General features: G+C 36.9%; 1 protein-coding gene, 1 long non-coding RNA gene and 1 pseudogene across 3 annotated transcripts; 1 reads left to right on the plus strand and 2 right to left on the minus strand.

The window, feature by feature from the left end:
* Positions 1 to 1,377: 1,377 nt before the first annotated feature.
* LOC103419367 (uncharacterized) lies at positions 1,378 to 5,338 on the plus strand. 2 transcript variants are annotated; one of them, XR_011582725.1, is made up of 8 exons: positions 1,378 to 1,598; positions 2,333 to 2,468; positions 2,616 to 2,680; positions 2,943 to 3,024; positions 3,234 to 3,293; positions 3,887 to 3,960; positions 4,523 to 4,578; positions 5,134 to 5,338. It is a non-coding gene; the product is annotated as an uncharacterized lncRNA (long non-coding RNA). The 2 variants fall into 2 exon arrangements; XR_011582726.1 differs by lacking the exon at positions 1,378 to 1,598 and adding an exon at positions 1,685 to 1,889.
* An 891-nt stretch (positions 5,339 to 6,229) lies between these two features.
* Positions 6,230 to 8,017, minus strand: LOC114826017 (uncharacterized). Its single transcript, XM_029105576.2, has 4 exons — positions 7,868 to 8,017; positions 7,567 to 7,681; positions 6,991 to 7,051; positions 6,230 to 6,921 (listed from the first exon to the last, which is right to left on the minus strand). Exons 1-4 carry the CDS (start codon positions 7,902 to 7,904, stop codon positions 6,289 to 6,291), a joined length of 846 nt encoding a protein of 281 aa, XP_028961409.2. The 5' UTR covers positions 7,905 to 8,017; the 3' UTR covers positions 6,230 to 6,288.
* A 589-nt stretch (positions 8,018 to 8,606) lies between these two features.
* Positions 8,607 to 10,743, minus strand: LOC103419388 (pentatricopeptide repeat-containing protein At2g44880-like; annotated as a pseudogene).
* Between the last annotated feature and the right edge of the window lie 4,543 nt (positions 10,744 to 15,286).

The following is a 15,286-nucleotide window of genomic DNA, read 5'->3' on the forward strand; positions in this document are numbered from 1 at the left end:
CATCTTCACTGGTAAGTGAGAGATCATATGTTTGATTTTCATCAAAAACGAATTTGACTCATATTATTGCTAACCATTGTGAACCTTTGCTTACTTCCCCATCCCCTTAATATAGATAATATTGTTGTTTAGAAAGAAAAAAAATTAGTGAGATGAGCTATTATGGATCCCTAACTTTATTTCTTATTGTATCAAACCAAAGCCTCGTATATTGATCTCTACCAGTCTTCTATCAATTACATACTTTATTTATTATTTATTTCTTCTGTCATGTAAAAAGAAAAAAAAATTGAAAAATTCAATATATACTAAAACTCAAATAGGGTAAACATCCAAAATAGTCCATGAGATTTGCATGATCAATAGAAATGGTCCATCAGATTGTTCACCATGCATGATTTTGGTCATTCCGTTAAAAACTTTTTGGGCAATTTTCAAAGCTTCGTAACTCAATCGATTCTTAACTAAATTCAACCCATAATATTTCAAAATGAAGATAAGAAAGTGTAGAACAAGATTATACCTATTTGGAAGCCCAATGATTGTTGGAGATGGTCGGAAAATAGCCTGAAAGGTGACTGGTCCGCAAAAAAATTGGAAAACTTGCCGGAAAATGGGTTTACTTTAAACGTTCATAACTTCTTCAATACTCAACAAAATCGAGTGATTCAAAAAAAAAATTATACTTCTCGATGAGACGAAGGGAATGAAATCTTTCTTGACTGCTAACTCACAGTGGTTTGGCCGAAAAACGGCTCGAAAGTAGCTAACTCGAAAATGATTAGCCACTTTGGAACCCTTGTCCGATCAAAACACGCGAGTTAACCTTCGAAAAAGGTACCATTCTCTTCGTCTCGTCAAGAAATATGATTTTCATTTTTGAATCACTCAATTTTGTTGCGTATTGAAGAAGTTATGAACGTTTAAAGTTTACCCAGTTTCCGGTAAGTTTTCCAGTTTCCTGCGGATTAATCACATTTCAGGCTATTTTCCGGCCATTCCCGGCCACCATTGGGCTTCCAAATAGATATTATCTTATTTTACACTTTCCTATCTTCATTTTGATATATTATGGGTTAAATTTGGTTAAGAAACGATTGAGTTACAAACCTTTGAAAATTGTCCAAATAGTTTTTAACGAAATGATCAAAATCATGGATGGTGGACAATCTCAGGCACCATTTCTATTGATTTTCAATCTCGGAGACCATTTCTATTAATCATGCAAATCTCAGGGACTATTTTGGATGTTTACCCAACACAAATATAAGTGAAAGACGGTTCATAATCACAGTGTGCTTCCCTTTTTGCCCCTGTTAAGTTTTTGTTATTATAGGTCTGCCATCGTTTTACAAATTATAGATACTGAATATTTTTGTTTGTGTTTTTCCTTTCTACTCTGTTCTCTCTCTTCCCTCTCGCTCTTCTCTCCGTGACTTAGCTAGCGAGGACAGATAGCTGTTGCCGTCCGAACGCCGGCGAATCGGACCTCATCGTTGCCACCAGTCGTCTCCTCTTCATCTCAGGAACAAGAAACAGCTGTTGCGCGCCTCGGATCGTTACTATTTCGACGAGGGTTTACGAACTTAACCCCGATTGTATTTTCGATCTCTCTCTTTCTGCACTTTCGATAAGTTACAGTTTTTCACGTTCTTTTGAAAGCACATTGATTTTGTGTTAATTTGAGTCTTTATGTTATGAATTCTGATATTTTTCGTTTAATTTGGGTTTTTGGAGTTTCGAATTTGTATCCTGACTTTGCTCTAATTAATTTTAATTTCGTCTCTTATTGGTGGGTTTGAGTAAATTTCGAACCTTTTAATTTCGCCCTGCCCACCATCAACTACTTGATCGGCCATGGCGCCAAAGTTATCCTTGCTTCTCACTTGGTAATTCATGGCTTCGATTAATCCGCAATATTCCTTACCATTTTTACTATTTTAGAATATGGATTCTGTTTGTTTGGGAATTAAATGTATCGGTTTGTGTTGGTTTGTAAGATTTGTGTGTTTTGAATCTATTAGTTTCTTTATTGAAGTTGTTCTGAATTCTAAAAATTACTGATTGGATCTGTTTTGCATGATCAGCTTGGATCTTATAAGTTTGAATGATAAGGATTGCGATGGATTTGCTGCTTGATCAATATTGATCAATTTGAAGATCCCCATTTTGTTTTACCATTCTATATGTTTTTTTAGTTATTGTATTATTTTGACCATATTATTTGCTTGAAGTTTGTGCCCAGTATTAGAGTTTCTGATAACTTTTAGTTTACTTGTTTATGTATTCGCTGATGTTGCATCTTAGTTAGGATTGTGTTTGTCTTTGTAAGGAGATGGAGATCGGTGACGATGATCAGGAGTTCGTCACTGTGTGGATGATCCCGGTGTAGGCTCTGGTTTTCAAACTTTGGTGATTTGTAGGGTTTTGGGGGCGTGAATTTTTGGGGATTTCATTTGGATTTCTGGGTAAGCAATTGTCAACTCTATTCAACTTAAATTTAGTTCCCTTTTTTTGTTTCTCAAATTTTTTTGATGGAAAGATTGTTTACTAAACAGTTGTTAGGATTAATAGCTTTGATTTCTTTTGGACTTATTTTTTATTTTATTTTGAAGCCCTGAATTTTGCAAGGAATGTCTGCCCTGTATGTACACCAGATGCTCCTGACATTTCAAATAAGGTAACTTCCCAAACACTGATGTTTTTCTTTTTTACTATTATATGTAATCTATTGAGTTCTGTAACTTTACTAATATTCATTTACTATGCAAGTTAAATTGTTATTTTTTCGGTTTGTCAATAATTTTTTTTTTCTACTCTACATCATTGATTAAGATGTTGCCATGTCAAGGAGTTCAAGTTTTGCTTAATAGGTAACAGTTGTTTTTAAGCTTAGTCTGTAATCTGTATGGTCTTTATCATGTCGTTTATTTTGGTGGCAGTTAGGTGTCACTAGATGGACTACTAAAGCAGCTAAGGGTATTGAAATCAGTTATGCTTGATTGGTGGTGGGAAATATGCATGGTGGATTCGATCAAACTCTATTTTCCTTTTTTTGGGTTTTATTAGTTTATATGAATTTTAATATATTTTATAAATGAGTAATGAGAAGAATTTTTTTTTTTTTTTTTTAAATTACCAGGTTAATGCTGGGTTTTATGTTCTAATTTATGGGTTTTGGTAAAAAGAGGTTTAGATATTTAGTTTTGATTGCTCTGTTTTATTTGCTCTAGGGTTTTGGAGAGTTTGAATTTGGGATCTTGGAAAAGCGCAAGGAAAATATTTCAATCAAGGTAAGCATCTCCAAGTCTTTAGTTAAACCAAGGACTGTCCACCCACTGTGTAATTGCTGATCAACTCTATGCTGATAACGTTTAAAGTGTTTTGAACATGGCATGGAGGTTGTTATTAATGATTAGACCAACAATTATCCACATTCTCTAAGTAGGATTTCACACAATATGAAGTAAACCCAATACTTAGAATTGTATACCTCTTGGACAAATTAAGCACCCTTTAGTGTGGGTTTGTATATGGGATTTATCTTTTCTGTGTTTGATGATTGTAAATTGCCATGTATGCTTGAGATATGGTGTTCAAGAAGAGGCTAGATTTTGAATTTAATGGCTTCATAATCAATCAGTTATTTCATTATGTAATTATCTCAACTTTATTCTAAAGTATTTCTCTTTATTTCTACAACAATGGTTTTAAGGAAATTAGTCGGTACTCATTTTGTTATTTGTTAGTATGTTTTCTAAATTAAAAAATTCATGATTTGTTCACTGTTTGATCTTTCCATGAACTCTTTATATCTCAATATTGTTTCTACTTCTCGGTGTTTCAATATATTTGTATTTAATTGATTAAATTTGTGTCTTTACAGTTTTAAAAGGAAGTTTCAAAGTGTATCTGAATGCAGGACAAGAGAATAATGTGATGAGCCTCAAGAACGGTGAAGTAAGAAATTAAGTCCTGAGAAGTAAAGCATGTGAATCAATTAAAGGAAATTTAGAACTTTTTCCTTAGTAATTATGAGTTTTGAGTAGTATAATGATCAATATAGTGGTTTCCTATATACGAGAGACTAATCTCAAGGATTTCAAGGGCCAGGTAGTTACGATTCGACAACATATCTGTGAGTTGGCTTTTATTTCCAACATATATATGATGTGTTTATATGAAATATTGTGTTATCATGCCATGCATTCATTTGTGTTAGTACTTCAGTCGAAACGAGCTTCACGTGTATGTTCACACTCATGCACTTACACTCTTAATGGATCCATTTAGTGCAAGCCTATACTAGTTTGCCTTGGGCGGGTGTAACACGCTTAGCGTGAGCTTGACATGATTATAGTACTTAAGCGTAAATTTATACATAGAGCTTGTTCATGGTAGAATATATCTCTGCATGTACTCGTACTAAATTGGTATGTTTTTAGTTGAATAATGATGTAAATTGAGCTTCTTTATGGGAAGTTACTTGTCACATTGACATTGGTATGCTATTGTGCCTCAGAAAAGAAGACAAAGGATAAGCACAAAAGTATACATCACAAAGGCGATCGTCTCTCGGTAAGCTTTCTTATCTCCAATCCTGAATAAATATTTGGTGTCAAGTGCTCTCATCTGTGAACTATATATACATAATATGGAAGAGGCCTTTAAAGGAAGGAATTTTCATTTTTTTTAAATGGGGATTTGTTGTGGGGCCCACACCATATCGAACTTCAATGATCCGAACAGTCTATTTTTTAAGTTGCACCTCTTAGATCATTGTTACATAATAGTAGCAAAATCAAATAATTGAGACATCTCATTGAGTTGAAAAAAATTGACAAAAACTTAGTTTTATAAAAAGCAATGAAATTTCATTGTGATAATTAAATAAGCAAATGGTTTCGGATTGAATCGAAATTTTTTAAGGATGATCTATGAATATAGACTTACAAAATAGACGGTTCGAATCGTTAAAGTTCAGTAAGTTCCACAACTAATTCCCATTTTTTGAAAAAAATAGAGCTCTTCCCTTAAACTGCCTGATAACATGCATTCTATATGTACCTATACATCCTTAGTGAAACATATTGATTCGAATGTACTCAATCTTTGTGGCTTCCAATGATGCAGGGGGCAATCTTCATGAACTTGTACTTTCCAGTTCGAACAAATAATTTTAAATTCACTTGGAACTTGGGTTTGTAACTTAATTTTTTGCTTTTCGATTTGTAACTTATTTTATTTTGATTACATGTTTTTTTTTTTTTAATTTAAGTGGTTTGCTAGTATATTACTAATGATACATTCATAAAATGATGAACATGATTTGCTACTAGTTTGTTGGTATAAAATTATAACTTGTGTAAAGAACCGTGGTGATAAATAGAATTTGTATGTATTGGGCTAACTAAATTGGTATGGATTGAGCTCACCAAATTGGTATGAACAAAATTGGGCTCAAAATTAGTTACGCATCCAGTGGCTACAAATTTCATCCCAAAATCCATATAAAATAAAAAAGCCTAACAAATTGGGCTTGAAGGCTCAATTCAGATTCCAAACCGAAAGATCGAAATAATTTTGGTATTTTACCGAGTTTTGTAAAAACCAAAATTTTGGTTTGGTTTCGGTATTCAAGCTTCGGATGGGTATATAGAATAGAGACAATCGTATTTTTTACACAGCACTTGAATATTATGATTACGCGACACTTCCAAGAGTCTGGGAGCATGCCTTGGTTTTAATCAGTGGTGAAGCCATAAATTGTGGGAATGGATGAAATTTAAAATATATTCGCCACTACTGACATATGCTTGTCCTGCAAGAAAAGGCTGCAATTTGCAAATTTTTGTATGTCATTCCTGCAATGTGCATCTACACATTTAAGTTGTGCATCAGCTTTCATACTACAAAAATTTCTAGCAGATTGTTCATTCCAGCAACTTCAACACAAATGCGTTAAAACCAAAAGCACTCAAACAATTAGTTTTCTTCCATATTACATATTTTCAAGGGCCATTTCCGATATCCAATCTCTCATTTTAAACGCTGCAATAGATACAAACACTTGTCATATTTGTTATAAACCAAGAAATAACAATTCAGCAGCAGAAAGATTCTCTCTCTCTCTCTCTCTCTCTCTCTCTCTCTATATATATATATATATATATATATTCATACTTCAGTAATTGACTGTAAATGGTAAAAGGAAATGAAATGGCATAAGTAGTTAAACCACACAAATATATTATCCAAAGTTAGAAAGAAATTGCAGAGGTGAAACATTCATGATTCAAAGATACAAGGTCGTGCGCAGTAGATGCAGTCTTCATTTTGGCATTTCGTCAAACACCACCTTCTGTTCGGGTTGGAGGGGCGTATTTCTTGCTCCCCATGGGAAGTTCCGATGACCGAAGGTGTTCTGTGCAGGTTAGAGGGGCGTATTTCTCGCTCCTCATGGGAATTTCCGATGACCAAAGGTGCGGGCGCACCTCCTTGCGGTGCTCTGGCTTCGCCAATGGTTTCGGGTGCTCTGGCTTCGCCAATGGTTTCGGGTGCTCTGGTGGTTTCGGGTGCTCTGGCTTCGCCAATGGTTTCGGTCTTCATCTGGATATCCGGTTCGGAGTGTGTCGAAGATGCTTTTTTTGCCGTGAAAATTCTTCTGGAAATCTTAACAGAAATGAGAGCCAACACTGTTGCTGATGGCACGAAAAAGACGTCAGGAATGGCCTTGATCATTTTCAGCTGGGGCACACTCTCCCCTGCTCTTTTAGCAGCCATGGCTACCGGTGGCGTTACAACTCCTGTTATCACGGTAGCGTTATCGACCTTGCTTAGCCTTACATTGTCCTTCATAAATTGGATGAAGATGTTCCTCCTGTCTTGCACTTTGGCATTTTCCCAACGTATGAACATATCCTGCTAATAGTTAGTGTGTTAGAGAAGAGAAGCTTGGCAAGTGAAGACGCACGGTTAATTTTAACTGACCTCGATTTCCTTGCGCAACGGCACTTCGTAGTGTTTACCGGGCAGAGAAGAATTAAAAGTGCTGGGTAAGATTGTGTCAATGGCAAAGTATTAGATGCTTTGTGTGATGGTACATCTGATGCAGAAACACATACAAGAAACTTACAATTGAAAAAAGAAGAGGCTTATTTATAGCTTGATATTCTTTGTCCAAAATTTAGGAAATCTAATGAAATTTGGGTCATAATATTTATGCTAGAATATGATTATGGCTAAATGAAAAGAAAAAGACACTAGGGATTAGTTGTATGTTTATAACAATGTGCTTTAGGTTAATTAAAACAAGAGTGTTCTTTCCGTTGTGGCGATGTTTTCATTTTTCTCAAGTATGATCATGTGAAAGCTGGAAACCATTATGAGTGACTAAAATGGTTGCGGGTATAGTTGTGAAAAAATGGCCAATTTTGGTTGCTAATGCTGACAACAGTTAACAGGGCTTTTGAAGTAATAGTGTTTAGGTGATTTGAGTGCAGTCTTGTATATTATTATTCAAAATCACGTATTTTACTTCTCGCTGTACTTGTATAATAAGCTTACTTGAAAATATCGAGAATGGCGAACTGGAATTCCTCAAAATTTTGGATATCTTTCTTGATGAACTGATCGTACAGCGTTGCCATTAAAAAGTTTAGCATCCGGCCGGTTGGCAGCCCTATAAACAGCTCAAGATCATTACAAGAGTTGTATAAAATTATTCAACATAGTATCTTCAACAAAAGAAAGAAAAAACTACTGCAAAAAGAATTAGAGAAATGAAAACAAAGTTTGTGAGAGGAAAAACACGAAACTAAAAACTCCGGATGCAAACTATATGACATGAAAAAGCAAATGAACCAACCTCCTCCCAATCCCATGAAACTCATAGACAGTCCCATTCTTTAGAATCCCGGTACCAGCAGGTCCAAAACAATGTGTGTGTGTATATATATGTATTGAGAGAGAGAGAGAGAGAGAGAGAAGACAGAGAGGTTTGACGGCTTAGTGAATGTCCAGTTTAGTAGGTGCAAGCAAGGTATCTGATCTTAGGCTTTCCAATTTCCATCCTCATTCGAAATCTGCTTCTTATCTTGGAAGTTTGGACAATTGCTACCTTAGGATAGGCATCTGAAGTTGTTCCCTATCTTGCAGTTGCCTAAACATTCCTTCTTTCTTGCTTAATAAGCGAGCTGTTTGGTGAATGAGTTTACAGAAAAGTTATGGAAGTGGTACGATCCAATTCTCAATTCCCTTAATCAACCTGCAAGTAGCACAAGAAAGCTATGGAAGAAGAGGGAAGGAGAGATGAAGGAGCAGAGCTCCAAATATATTTGTATTTAATTTCTTTCTTGTAAATTCTCATCTCATTACAATACTGATAGCTAGTGCTTTTAAACAAGTCATGACTCCTCATGCCAGCTAGCAATTATAACAAACTCCACTAAAACAGGAATAAGCCTAATAGTCCCAAGAATTAAACCCTTAATAGTGATTAAGATAATCACTAATTACAGATCATATCAGGAAGTCGCTGCTAAAATGGAGAAGTCTTTGCTCTCCGTTGTATGCTTTACTGTATAACTTGATAAACACTTAACCTCCATGTATACATGATAGACTGGCATGGCACGGGTTAGTAGTGATATATGCATGTTTTTTTCTCTATACTGATATAGTCATAAGCAATTCACCCCGTTTCTATAAAATGATAAAATCAATATGAACCTTCCCCCAGCAAGGTTAAATGTATAGCTTCTGAATGCGTATGCACCGTGTGCCCAGCCACAAACTCCTCGATTCTACCATCAACCTCTATGACACTACAACCAATCTCCTTGTTTGCTTGATTCCTCCTCATCAACCTCTTAATTTTCTCCGCATCACTCCACCTTCTCTTTCTGGCATACAAATTTCTAAGCATTACATAGTTTCCATCATTCCCTGGCTCCAGCTTGGCCACCTTCTTTAAAACTTCGTTCGCTCTTGTGACATCCCCATAATGGCCGCATGCAAAAAGAAAAGAACTCAAAAATATTCCATTAGCATCATAAGGCATGGCTTCGATCAATTTCTCAACTTCTTCCAAGCATCCCGCCCTTCCCAACAGATCTACCATGCAACCATAATGCTCAATCTGTGGGATGAGCCCGAAGCCCTCCATAGCTTTAAACCACCTTTTCCCTTCCTCTACCAGACCACAGTGGTTACAAGCGGACAAAACCCCGATAAACGTAATATTATTTGGCATAAAGTTCCCTGTCTGCATATCCAAAAATATCTCCAGTGCCTCCTCGCCATGGCCATTGACTGCAAATCCATTTATCATAGTATTCCAGGAAGCTGTTTCTTTTTCAGGCATCTCATCAAAAAGTCTCTTGGCTTTTTTAATTTCACCACATTTTGCGTACATATCAACAAGCGCAGTGCCAACATTAGTTATCCTATCAAGCTTCTTCCTCCGTACGACCTTTTCAACCCAACGACCTAAATCCAAGGCGCCCAAATCTGCAATAGCTGGAAGAATGCTCACAACAGTCACACCATCCAATTCGAGCGATGTAGTTGACTGCATTCCCTGAAATAACTTCAAGGCTTCATGGGGTTGGTTGTTTTGACTCTAACCTCCAATCATCGCATTCCAAGAAATAAGATTCTTCTTAGGCATGGCATCAAAGAGTGATCTAGCGGAATGTATGTCACTGTTATGGGAGTAACCAGAAATCATACTGGTCCAAGACACCACATTCCTATCCGTTATCTCATTAAACAAACTGCTAGCCGAGCCCATATCTCCCAGTTTGACATAACCATCAATCATCGCGTTAAATGCAGCCGAGTCCTTGTCAGGCATTTGATCAAAAAGCCTCCTTGCATTACCCATGTCTCCAGACCTTGCATACCCACAAATAAGAGCTGTCCACGACACTCGACACGTGTGCGTCATTTCATCAAACACCTTCCTTGCACAAATCATCCTCCCAAACTTTGCATACAGAGACCTAAAAAATTTGAGAAATTAAAATGATGTTTAGGATTAATAATGTATTGTTCATTTGAGATGTTTATGTATCTTGGTTTAGATGTAAACTAATTATTCATTCGAATTAATGAAAGTTTACAATTCCACAATTTTGTGTTTTCATGCTTTGTTCAAGAGGACAGCAAACTATTGATACATTGATGCAAAGACCCTTTAGCACTCCGTCATCATATTTTCATTCATATACTGATTAATGATGTATTATTCATTTCAGAGATGTTTACGTATTCTGGCTTAATATTTGTCAACTGATTCTTCATTCAAATTGATCAAGTTTACTTTTCTGCAATTTTGTGTTGTTATATACAAGGATCCTTTTTTGAGGACCTCTTTTAAATGCATCAATGTGAGAAGTTAAGACCTCTTTTTTTTATATGAGTTGATAACGCGAATCGCAGTTTAACAAAACGAAGCACAATATCGCAGAGACTATAGATTTAACATCGATAATAAGTTCAGTTTTCTGTCAATTTTATCAACTAGTTCTAGAAATCGTATGATAGACGAATAGGTTAGGAGAGTTTTCAAGTTGTTTTGGTTAAGGGCTAATTGTAGTAGCAGATCGCAAATGGCACAAAAGCTCTGCATTACGAGTATGCGAGTCACCTCATGTCAAATGATCTGCCAAAGTTTTTAACTACCTCCTGTGCCCCAGCTTCGAGCGTCGACTCAACTGAGTGGAGGTCTATGGTAACCATGTTACATATCATCTTCCAATGATGTTTTTGATGGAAAGGGGTCCCCTGATCATAGAAGACATGGCAAATTATGTATGTGAGACGAATAATGTGAGAAATTTATTTTTGATAGGCTAAAGTTCGTAGTAGAAGTTGAATTGAATGAGAATACTAACCAAAAAATGGAAAAATAATAAACCTGAAAACTAGTTAGTTTGGTGCTCTCAGTTAAATTCTATACATGTGTGGGCGGTTCTGTGATCAAATCATCCTTCTGTGCAACTCCATTAACATAGAGCCATCCATTACTAAACCAGCAAGGAGTTAGAGGAAATGTGTCGTAAAATTTACATATGGTAAAGAAGAGGTGTGTGAACTGTATATAGTATATACTTGCGTTTCAAGTATCCAATTTGCTACCGAAAAATCAACACTTGAGTAAACGTTAAACCATTGTTTCCACTTGGCTTAGTTATGTCTATACCACACGAAGTTGTGAACCTGTGTTGGATCCCGGAATGTGTTGAAGTAGTAAAGTATTGATGCACAGAATTGGATGGCAAGCATGGAAGCATGGAGCTGCTAGTATGTTGGAAGAATAATGCAAGCTTTCGGCTAGTCTTAGTGCTAGTACTAGGTGTTTACTTTAGGATAATTAAAGTAATAATGTTCCCTCATAATTGTAAAGTTAAGTTAGTGGCTTAAGTTAGGTAGAGTGGAGGTCATCATCATGATTGGTTTTGCTATCATTGTCCTCCACCTCTTGTTTTCCCTTTTCTTTCCCGTTTCTTCCTCTATATTTGTTTTGATCTTGTAACAGTTTAAACCATGAAATAGACATACATTTTAAACAAGGAAAGCAACATGGTATCAGAGCGGGCTCTTTTGTAACCTGTCTCTGGCCATTGTTTCCGCTGCTTCTCTCCTTCAACCTTAAGCCATGGCTGAAGAAGATTCAGTAAACATTGAGGGTGAAACCTCCCATATTTCTACTTCAAATTTCTCAAACATTGAGGCTACACCAATCAACGTTTGTGTTCAGCCTTTGGCCTTTTTCTTCCGCTGCTAAACGAATTTGCTGCGTATTTGCAAACCAAGGGTCATAGGAGTGCTGCATCAAACTCACAAGATGAGGATGGAGGGCACACTGCCATGCTGAGGCAGTTTGCTAGATTCCTTGCCAATAACAAATCTGCAACACATGAAGAGGCGTCAGGTATACTCAATGCTTTCGCCACTGCATTACAAACAAGCACTGAATATGATTGTTGGATAATTGACTCAGGTGCCATTGATCACATGACAAACAAACTTTCAAATTTGCATGATTTTCAAGCATTCAAAAACCCCTCAATAGTGTCGGTTGCAAATGGAAAAAAATGTGTCAGTTTTGGGTAAGGGAAGAGCTAGTATATTCACAAACAATAATGAGTCATTAGCCCTTTATGTTCCCTCATTTCCTTTCCAATTACTTTTAGTAGGAAAGATAACAAATTCCCTAAACTACCACGTCATTTTCTCACCAAACAATGTTGTTTTTCAAGATGTCATCACCAAGAAGGTGATTGGTGAAGGTTTCCTTCTTAATGGTCTCTACTACCTGTGCAAAAACTCAGTCATGCCTAGAGCCTTTCAAGCTGGATCCAAGTATTTTGAACATCAACAACTTTGGCACTAAAGACCTGTTCACCCATCTGAACTTGTTTTGTCAAAATTGTTTCCCAGTTTTTATCAGTCATCACTTGAGTGTGAAACATGTCATTTTTCAAAGTTAGTTAGACTACCTTTTGGCACTTCTGGTTTTAAGACATGTAAATCATTCGAGTTGGTACACACATATGTTTGGGGACCTACAATTGAATCAATGGATGGTTATAAATATTTTGTCATATTTGTTGATGATTTCACCCGTACTACCTTTCTATACCTTATGAAATCAAAAAGTGAGGTTTTCTGCATATTTAAAGATTTCCATAAATTTGTACAAGCTCAATACAACTCAAACATTAAGGTACTCAAGTCAGATAATGGCACTGAGTTTCTGTCCAATAGCATGGTTGAGTACTTGAGTTCATAAGAGATTGTTCACCAAACCAGTTGTGTAGGGACACCCCAACAAAATGGGGTCTCAGACAGGAAGAATAGAGATCTGCTTGAAAAAACTCGATCTTTAATGCTGCATATGAATGTTCCCAAGAGATATTGGTCGCATGCCGTTCTCACTGCTGCCTATATAATTAACAGACTTCCAAGTAGAGTATTGAGGTTCAAAACTCCACATGAAACTCTAAACAATAGGGCAGTCAACTTGGCGCATCTTAAAACGTTTGGTTGCAACTGCTTTGTCCATGTGCAAGCACCTAATCGTGATAAATTGGAAGCTAGAGCAGTGAAGTGTATTTTTGTTGGGTACTCACCAACTTATAAAGGATACAAATGTGTTGATCCTATCACAAAGAAGTGTATTGTGTCCAGGGATGTTCGTTTTGATGAAACAATGCTCTACTATAAAAGCAAAGGGACTCATATTAATGAGAGTGAGACCTTGAGTGATTTGTTTCCCTTACCAAGAGTCATTGACCATGATACACTAGAAGAGGATCACATCTCCAATGGTCAAAACATTGAAAAAGTTCAAGCTGACTTGATTCCAAGTGTGGGTCAACTACACTCTCAATCCATCTGTGAGCATAAAGGTGAAGCTCAGACAGGCTCAGGCCCTTCTTTACCAACAACACCACTTCAAGAAACCAGGAGATATCCCATTCGAACAAGAAGGCCACAAGCTAAAATGATGGACTATGTTACTTATGTCTCAAGGCATCCTCACACTAAAACTCTCAATTACAATTGTTTCTAAAAGTCTCACACTGCGTTTCTCACTGAAGTTGCAAATAATGTTGAACCTAGCACCTTTCAGAAGGCAAACCAATCATCTAAGTGAAGGAAGGCAATGTTAGAGGAATTACAAGCCTTGAGTGACAACAAAACCTGGAGTCTTGTTCATTTACCACCTGGCAAGAAGGCTGTTGGCAGCAGGTGGATCTTCAAGGTAAAATTCAAAGTTGATGGCTCAATTGAAAGGCACAAAGCCAGACTCGTTGCACAAGGATTCACTCAGACTTTTGGATTGGATTACAAAGAAACCTTCGCACCATTAGCCAAGATGAACACTGTAAGAGTTCTCTTGTCTGTGGTAGTTCATTCTGGTTGGTCTTTGTATCAAATGGATGTAAAAAATGTATTTCTGCATGGAGAATTGCAAGAGGAAGTGTACATGCAACCACCACCAGGTTATATTCAAGCCAAAAATGGTATGGTCTGCAAGCTTCACAAGGCTATTTACAGTTTAAAGCAATCTCCAAGAGCTTGGTATGCCAAGCTCATCTCAGTGTTGGAAAAGGCTGGTTTTCTCAGGAGTAATGCAGATTCCTCTCTATTTGTTCAAACATGAACGAGAGGAAGATTGATGATTCTTATCTATGTGGATGATCTCATAATCACAGGTGAAAGTGAAATTGAGATTGCAGCCTTAAAACAATCTCTACACGAGACCTTTGCCATCAAAGACCTTGGGAGGCTTAAATACTTTCTTGGCATAGAAATGGCTACCTCATCCAAATGACTGTTCCTAAATCAAAGAAAATATGTAGCTGGTATTCTCAAGGAAACAAATCTACTTGATTGCAAACCTGCAACCTCTCCAATTGACAGCAAGCTCAAGCTTACCATGGATGGGGAAACTCTTCATAATGTGAATTATTATCAAAGACTGGTTGGTAAGTTAATTTACCTCACCATCACTCGTCCTGATATCACCTACGAAGTGGGAATAGTTAGTCAATTTATGCATTTTCCCACCATTGATCATCTCAACATTGTTAAACGGATCCTTCATTATCTTAAAGGGTCAATTGGAAGAGGAATTCTCATGCAAAATAATCAATCTACAAGCATAAGTGGTTACACTGATGCTGATTGGGTAGGCAATGCCATTGATAGAAGGTTCACGACTGGCTATTGCACGTTTGTTGGAGGCAATATTGTAACTTGGAAAAGCAAGAAGCAACAAGTCATTGCTCGATCCAGTGCAGAAGCTGAGTATCGTGCAATGGCAGCCACTGCATGTGAGCTCATTTGGCTCAAAGGTCTTCTATCTGGTCTAGGGTTTCATTGTTCCAACTCAATGCCACTTATGTGCGACAATCAGGCAGCCATGCACATTACTGCTAACCTTGTCTTTCATGAAAGAACAAAACATATAGAGGTGGATTGTCATTTCGTTCGATCTCAGGTTCAATCTCAGGTCATTCACATTGTGTTCACTCGAAGTTATGATCAATTGGCTGACGTATTTACTAAAGCTCTGCCATCTGCTCAGTTTCATCGTCTTTTGGGCAAGCTTGGCTCAATAAATCCCCTTGATCCAGCTTGAGGGGGGTGTTGAAGTAGTAAAGTATTGATGCACAGAATCGGATGGCAAGCATGGAAGCATGGAGTTGCTAGTATGTTGGAAGAATAATGCAAGCTTTCAGCTAGTCTTAGTGCTAGTACTAGCTGTTTA

The sequence above is a fragment of the Malus domestica genome, chromosome 07, assembly GCF_042453785.1.
Source record: "Malus domestica chromosome 07, GDT2T_hap1".
Classification (NCBI taxonomy): Eukaryota; Viridiplantae; Streptophyta; class Magnoliopsida; order Rosales; family Rosaceae; genus Malus; species Malus domestica.